The sequence below is a fragment of the Cyphomyrmex costatus genome, unplaced genomic scaffold (genome assembly GCF_001594065.2).
Source record: "Cyphomyrmex costatus isolate MS0001 unplaced genomic scaffold, Ccosl1.0 scaffold30, whole genome shotgun sequence".
Taxonomy (NCBI): Eukaryota; Metazoa; Arthropoda; class Insecta; order Hymenoptera; family Formicidae; genus Cyphomyrmex; species Cyphomyrmex costatus.
The window spans coordinates 457,969-465,635 of record NW_017277125.1 but is presented as its reverse complement, the minus strand read 5'-3'; the positions used below and the strand labels follow the sequence as shown (position 1 = coordinate 465,635).

At 36.3% G+C, this 7,667-nt stretch overlaps 3 protein-coding genes across 4 annotated transcripts in view; 1 reads left to right on the top strand and 2 right to left on the bottom strand.

The window, feature by feature from the left end:
• The window catches only part of Pms2 (mismatch repair endonuclease PMS2), a 3,747-nt gene extending 3,262 nt beyond the window's left edge, over window positions 1-485 (top strand). The window contains exon 5 of the mRNA XM_018541805.1: window positions 94-485. Within this exon, the coding sequence (XP_018397307.1) occupies window positions 94-419 (326 nt within the window). The 3' untranslated portion in view covers window positions 420-485. The remainder of the gene's footprint in view (window positions 1-93) is intronic.
• Window positions 486-604: 119 nt separating this feature from the next.
• l(2)09851 (WD repeat-containing protein 1 l(2)09851) lies at window positions 605-3,928 on the bottom strand. The gene is made up of 4 exons (XM_018541817.1): window positions 3,855-3,928; window positions 3,254-3,767; window positions 1,769-2,170; window positions 605-1,122 (listed from the first exon to the last, which is right to left on the bottom strand). Exons 1-4 carry the CDS (start codon window positions 3,898-3,900, stop codon window positions 633-635), a joined length of 1,452 nt encoding a protein of 483 aa, XP_018397319.1. The 5' UTR covers window positions 3,901-3,928; the 3' UTR covers window positions 605-632.
• Window positions 3,929-5,582: 1,654 nt separating this feature from the next.
• Aps (diphosphoinositol polyphosphate phosphohydrolase 1 Aps) lies at window positions 5,583-7,463 on the bottom strand. 2 transcript variants are annotated; one of them, XM_018541853.1, is made up of 3 exons: window positions 6,974-7,463; window positions 6,576-6,746; window positions 5,583-6,029 (listed from the first exon to the last, which is right to left on the bottom strand). In XM_018541853.1, exons 1-3 carry the CDS (start codon window positions 7,139-7,141, stop codon window positions 5,733-5,735), a joined length of 636 nt encoding a protein of 211 aa, XP_018397355.1. In that variant the 5' UTR covers window positions 7,142-7,463; the 3' UTR covers window positions 5,583-5,732. The 2 variants fall into 2 exon arrangements, with proteins under 2 accessions (XP_018397355.1, XP_018397356.1); XM_018541854.1 differs by having other exon boundaries at window positions 6,591-6,746.
• Between the last annotated feature and the right edge of the window lie 204 nt (window positions 7,464-7,667).

Below are 7,667 nucleotides of genomic sequence, written 5' to 3'. Positions count from 1 at the left end.
TAAAAAAAAAAAAAAAAAATGAGCAAAAAGCGATGAAATATTAAATTTACAATTTTCTTCATCATGCGCGCAATTATTTTTTACAACTTGTAGCTGAACCTGGTAAAAAAATAGAATTAATAGGAATACCTGTTAGTGGTCATTGGCAGTTTGGTCAAGACGACATTGAAGAATTGGTGTTTCTCATTAGAGAAGCAGGCAACGAAACCATGGCTAATCATAAGTATCGTCCCAGTCGTGTGAGGCAAATGTTAGCGTCCAGAGCATGTCGCAGCGCGGTCATGATCGGTACAGCATTAAACTTTAGTGAGATGCAGAGACTGATAACGCAAATGATAGAAATGCAGAACCCATGGAGTTGTCCGCATGGAAGGCCTACTATAAGACATCTATTATCTTTATTACTAATAAACAAATAACTTGCGATGCTTTAACGAACATATTTTGTGAAGACATTTGTGTTTAAATATAAGTAAATAATTCATCAAAGTCCATCTTCAAAGTCTTGATTATCGAAATTAAAAAATTTTAAAAGATCTTGTAAATATATTTTACATAATATATTGTTTTTCACAATCTCTTAAAAAAATATTTTTTTATATATTACCTCTCTTAGAGAGTACAGTATTTTATTAGACACTAATCGTACGGAATATATCGAATCCTGAATTTGCGGTCGATATTATAGTTCCTGGACATTGCGGGTGCCAGTGCAACTCTTTGATATCTAACTGACCCTGATGTATGAACAGTAGTTGTGGCGGTAACTTAGCTAACACTCTGTCTTGAGGTTCTCCTGTGTGATCTGCTTCTACCGACAAATCCCACTGAGCGATTTGATCATCAGCTCCGCCGGAAGCAAACACTGTGGCGTCTGTGGGGTGCCATTCCACGGTAGTAATTGGCGCGGTGTGCTGTTTAAAAGTAGCAACTGGACTTGCACCATTAGATCCAAACTGTCGCAAATCCCATATGCAGAGCATACCATCGTCTCCGCCTGATATCATAAACTGGCTCTCTTTCTGATTCCACGAGATAACATTGATATCAGCCGTGTGAGCACCAGACACTGTTAACACGCATGCATTCTGTGGACTTGTTCGTATGTCCCAAATCTTTATGCTGAAATCAAATAATCTTTATAGTAATTTGCGAAGCAATAATATTCAATTCTCAATTTTATTCACAAGAAGAGGACACAGCAGACTTGTCACGAATTTCGATCTCTTTCAATGTGAATGTACATAAAAAATAAGTTGTGTCTGAGCATTTTATAAAATGGATCTTGTAGTATTTTTTAATGAAAAAATCCCACACTAATTATTAAAAAATTGAGTCCCCATGAAATAAGTTAGTTTTCACTTGTAATGTAGTAATAAAAAAAATGCTATAGACACAAATCTCACTATAATGGATAGTTTTGGAACTATAGCGTATCAAAAATACTCTATGAATACAAGTTTTACATCTCTGATATACCATAGCTCAAAAACTATCCATTATTGAACCTTGAGTCTTTTGTTCACTACATTATAAGCTACATTATATATGAAAACTCGTTTAATTAATTTTCCATATAATTATTGCGGGGTTTCTTTATACGTTAAAAAATGCTATTAACAAGAACCATTCAACAAAACGCTTAGATAATTTATTTTTGAGATAGATTTACCATATTAAAGGGTATCAAAATTCATAATGAGTCCATTGTCCTTTCCTCATCACGATAATATAAAATACATAAATATTTTATAGAAAATACAAATACCTTTTGTCTACGGAACATGATGCCAGAACGTTCCTTTCACTTGGTGACCACTGCAAATCTTCCACGCTGTGTGGAGCATGCGAATTGTACGGTCTTTGGTCTACATGCCAGGATGCGCCACTGACGTCGATTCGCCATACGTGAATGTTACCTTTGCAATCACCGGATGCTAGAGTGCCAGGCTCTATGCAGTTCCAATCAAGGCCAAATCCTTCAGATAAATGGCCTTTAAATGTGTACAATGGCTTAATGTCTGTACTCCCTTTATCATACTTATTACGATATGCAGTCAGCAAGCTGGGATTTTCAACTGCGCTCAACTGTTCTTGCAAGTTCCAGATATTTACACGTCCCAGTTCACTCCAGCTGGCGGCTAGAATTCCTCCACCAATTTTACTACATCTGTAAATATTACAAATAAAAAAATGTATGCAAATATATTGGGTTGAAAAGTTCTACAGTTTTTATTAGCGCAAAATTATATATACATTGTACTGTGTTGCTTGTTGGAAGGCATATTATGTGAGAGATTGTGTGAAAGTAAGGGTTTGATTTCAAGAGTTAGGGAAGAATAAGGAATTTAGAGATGAAAATCTAGGTAAAACAAAAGGGGGGGATTTTATGGAAGCTATGGAAAGAAAAGGAATGTACCTAAAAGAAAAGAGAGAAGGATCAAAGTTAATTGTAGAGATAATGCGAGAGAGTTAATAATAGAAAAGGGTAAGGATAGGAAAGAGTGGATGTTTGTTTTATAAAAGGGTTAGTGGTTTGTTTAGCGGGACCACAGTATAACTGTGACGGGACTGAGGCTGTGAAAATAATATAAAATGTTCAAAGATATAGAATAGGATAAGAAGTTAATTACTTGTTAAAATATCTCTCTCTCTCTCTCTCTCTCTCTGTATTATATTATATTATCATATTACTAGTCATAAGTTAAGTTTTGGATGATAGAAAAGAATGTATGTGTGCATGGGTCATGAATGGATTAAGATTTTTTGTAAACCAAGTTTCCTTTTCTTGGCTGTAAAGATAAAGTGTAATAAATACTACTACTACATAGATAAATACTACTACTATATAGATAACTATAAGCTAAAAAAAAGAGAAATTTGTCTTTTCACTTTGTGGATCTGTTATGTACCAAAAAATAATTTGCGAAAATTTTTAACTATCTAACGTGAGAGCTTCAAGTTTTCCTAAAAATTTGTTTTTAAAAATGTTCCTCTACAATATTTGTTCCTGAGTTATTCACGAGTTTAATAAGAGAACATTTTGATTTAAATTGCATAACTGTTAAAAATCATTGTACTGTAATTAAAGCCAGATTTTTAAAGCTGAAACTTTGCTCTATCAAATGATATAATTGCTAATTTTTTAAATGTACAATATCTAATTTTGAAGTAATAAAATATCGTAAAACTTTTCTTCTAACCCAATATATTCCACAATCAATTGTTGATGTGATTTTTCTAGAATATTTACCTCACTCTATTAACACATCCTTGATGTTTAATAGGAGCAACACTCATGACGGGCTTACTCTTATCTTCATCTTCTGAATCACTTGATTCACTTTCTGAGTCACCAGAATGTTTATTACCATATAAATTAGACATTTTCATAACAAGGAGATTATTGATGTGTGTCCTGCCAGCTTGTGTTCCAGCGACTATGTACATACTTAAGGGATAACTCTCTCTGGAATTACCCAAATCATCTGGTATCACGTCAAAGCTGAGGCATGGTGCTCCAGATTGTGCATGATGCAACAATTTGTATGCCGAATCATCCACAGTAAGTTCCTCTCCTTCTTGCAGAGCTTGACCTGGAAGATACACTTGCGATTTGGTTTCCTTTTGGCTTCCATTTATATTCCCGTCCTCTATAGACTCGTCACTACTCTCACTGCTCTCGCCCTCGTTAGCGACACCCTCCATTGGCTCTTCCTTCATTTTCTTAGATATATGATATATCCTATTATGTGTTTTACTTTTACCTGTAATTATTTTTGCAGTTATTTTTTTTATCAATTTACTTAATATTTTTATTTTTAAATATAAAATTAATTAAATTAGCTCTTCACCAGCATTAGAGGTTACTGCAACAACCACGAGGCTAATGATTATCATACATTTGTCTATAGTATATATTAGTAGGTAATAGGAGACGTCGTTTCCGGAGCAAGGACGCCGCCGCAATTCGACTCGACTCAGTGAACTAAAGTTACTAAAGTCGATATAATCGATAGTAATAACGCGTAGAAGACGAATCACAGATGTCGCTTACTGTCAGGTAAGCCTAGAGTCCCTAGAGTCCTACTTCTAGGGACTCTAGGTAAGCCGCGCCAGAGAGAAACCTGAGAGAGGACATGGCGGCCTAGTAACCGCAAAATGCTGCCACGCACTACTGCCCTCTGAAGAAGTGGATGTAAGCTACATGCAAGATCCACTATTCTTAGGATAACGCATCTAATTTTCAAGACTGATGGTAAGTAGATATTCGCGGTTCGTATAATCGTATTCGCGCTACATGAAATGTGGATCAGAATAAATATTCTTCTCTGCAATTATATGTATGCTTACTTCCATGCGCGTGATGTTTATTATTAAGCTTAAAAGTATTAACATTAAAGTTGTACATTACACCCATTTTTTTTTACAAATGTGTTAAAATATATCGCGCGTGTTTATATTTTAAATAAGTTATATATACATATATGATCCCGGCAATTAATCGCTTTAATCGCATGTAAGTTAACATACATATAATTGTAGAGAAGAATATTTATTCTGATCCACATTTTATGTAGCGCGAATACGATTATACGAACCGCGAATATCTACTTACCATCAGTCTTGAAATGTAGATGCGTTATCCTCAGAATAGTGGATTTTGCATGTAGTTCACATCCACTTCTTCAGAGGGCAGTAGTGCGCGGCAGCATTTTGCGGTTACAGGTTTTAGGTCGTCATGTCCTCCCTCAGGTTTCTCTCTGGCCGCGCTAATTTTCTCCTACTATTACATGGAGTGACAATACCTATAATTTTCTTACAGTATTGTACGTTAGGATGCATATATAAAGAGAATTAAATAAAATATATAATTATTTAAATAATAAAAATTTAATGTTCATATTATAGAGTCTGCTACACAAAAGTTGCTCACTTTCTCCTTAAATCCTTTCCTTCTACAGAAATTTAGAAAACCTAATGTTATACAAAATTGTCATCACAAAAATTGCAAAAAAAAAATAGAGAAAATTATAGATATACAAAGCTCATATACGTTATTCGAGAAACTTGTGCTGTAAGTAGCAAAATATCAATGAACCCATGTTACGTTTGCAGAAAATTTGAGTTTTCTTTCTACAGACGGAGGGTATAGAGCAGCAGCTCCGCGCGTATCTTATTCGCAGAAATCATTACAAAATTTATTCAAGAAGTTAATATACAAAGTACATAATTTATCGTCTGTATAGTAACAAGTACAACGCAACTTTTCCGCTTCGCCTCGACAAAATGTAGAAAAAGTTCGTGCAGCTGTATAGCAAGGATATGCGATACATGAAAAAGGATTACGTGTATGGCATTCTACGTATATTAGGCACAAACACTAAATAATAATGATAAAATAATTAGCTTAATCACTCTTTTCGCGCGTTCGATAAAAAAAAGTCATATCAGAAATGAAAATAATTTCAAAAAAGAAAAGATGTTCCTTCACGAACCGATTTATCAACAATCTAAGACTAAACGTTATAATAATCGTAATAATTAACCTAAGAATATAATGATAAAGATAAGCACATAGATATAATATCAATTTATATATATAAAACACAACAGTAGAGTTGCATAATGAATTCCCTTTAGGGAAGAAAGGAGAACAGCAAATTTTTGCTCAGAGAGAATCCATGGCGGTCGAATTTTGGATTAAAAAACAGGTTTAATCCGCGACGGTATTAGCTATGTTCACTCAAATGGGTATTGTTGCTAGAGTTATTCATTAGTTCAATAGACGCCATTGTGGAGTGCGAATGATTGGACAGCTGAGAGGTGGGATTATGTCGTGGATTGGTATTATGGAGGCTGTGTAGATAAGAGCGCTGGACGGGCTTGTGTTGACCAAGCTGCAGCAGGGCCTCTGGTATGGTGAACCACTTTCGCTTCCGGCCGATAGCGCGCGAATCTTCCCACTCCGGCAGCTCCTCGGTCACCCGCATAACCCATACTTCCGTTCGGTGTTTGTGCTCTGTGTTCTGTAAAAGGAAAGCCATGTAAAATGTTAAAGAGAGAAAAAGCAAACATGTTGAGTGCAAAAATGTGCAACACAAACATATCTTGGGACTATAACTTTATTCAACAGCAACTCTGCAACACAGTTATAAGATTCTCTAATATGATTAGTTTATAAATTTAAATCTAGTAAGGAATTAAGGGTCAGATCATTAAAAAATTTTACAATTGTAAAGCTCCTGAATGCTATCTATCTTTAATATGATTTGTTGTTAAACCTGTTCTTTTTAGCTAAACTTACAAAGTTTGTGTCTTTTCTTTTTTTCTCTCTGCATCAGAGAAAAAAGAAAGATGAGCAAAACAAGTTCAGTTAAAAAACACCGACTTCTTTATTTAATTACTCAATAGATCTAAATATATAAACCAATTATATCAAAGAATCTTACAAAGTTGTTCTTTCTGTTGAATGTAGCTTATGATTTAGTTATATGTATAGTACATTAATAAAAAAAAAAAGAAAATATGATATTAAAGGATTATAAGTATAACATAATATCTGTGTGGCATACATCACGAGTTATAACCTCAAATGTGCCAAGGCAACGGCCTAATTGTCCTAAAACACCAGCTTCCTCCCGGACCTCGCGAAGAGCGGTGACTGCTGGTTCCTCCTCAGGTTCAACCCCGCCGCCTGGTACTATCCAACTATCAGGTCTTCGACTGGACGTAACTAGTAATACCTGTAAAAGTCCATGGTGCATGTGAGACTAAATGCGAGAAAAAAAAAAAAAGAATTCAATTCATTTGTCGACCTCAACGAAACAAGTCCAGGTCGATCAATGATCGGACGAAAAACCAACTCTTGTGTGGAGAGAGAAAACTTAAAACTAGCCGGCTCAAGCATGGCACGCGCAACGACCGCGTGCCGACAAAGATACAGGTGGCTGCCATCTGCCAGCTTGCTTACCTCGTCTTCGAGATCGCTCTTGACGCAGATACAGGCGGCCCTACGTCTGTAGCCCTCCGAGTCATACATGCGGATCGAATTTGCCTTCTCCTTCACCATGTTGTTGTTGTTGATATTATTGTTGTTGTACCGTGAGTATCCTTTCCTCAGATCTTTCCGTGAATTCATAAATAATCGTCAAACGGCCCGACAGGCCATCCTGTGCATCCGCGTCGTCCTAACGTTGCTCGTAGCCGACATATTATCGACATCGAGTCCACTTTACCGTACGTAAAATGTGTAAGCAGCCCGAATTCACGTGTTACACGGTAGCTGCGGTAGATGCGCCGCCACCCGTATCAAGCTTGATATGCGTCCTTCTGTTTGCAACGACGAAATGCGTCTGCCACTGTCTGCCACCACCGATCTGAACAACTCGCGCGCTACCCACAAACAAAACCCGATTCTCGCCGGACACTCACTATAACCTCCAAACCACCCTGAGGCTACCGCATCGACCAACCACAACGTGGTTCGAGCAACGGTCCTCTCCCTCTCCCCTCCTCATCACAATGCGCTTGAGATAGCCAATCATTTTATTTGATCTCTATGAGCGTATTTTTGATCAATTCATGGATCATCTGTTCGCGTTATTTGAAATCCTCAAAAATGTTTGCACTTAAAACAAGATAAATATATTTTCGAATATTGAAGA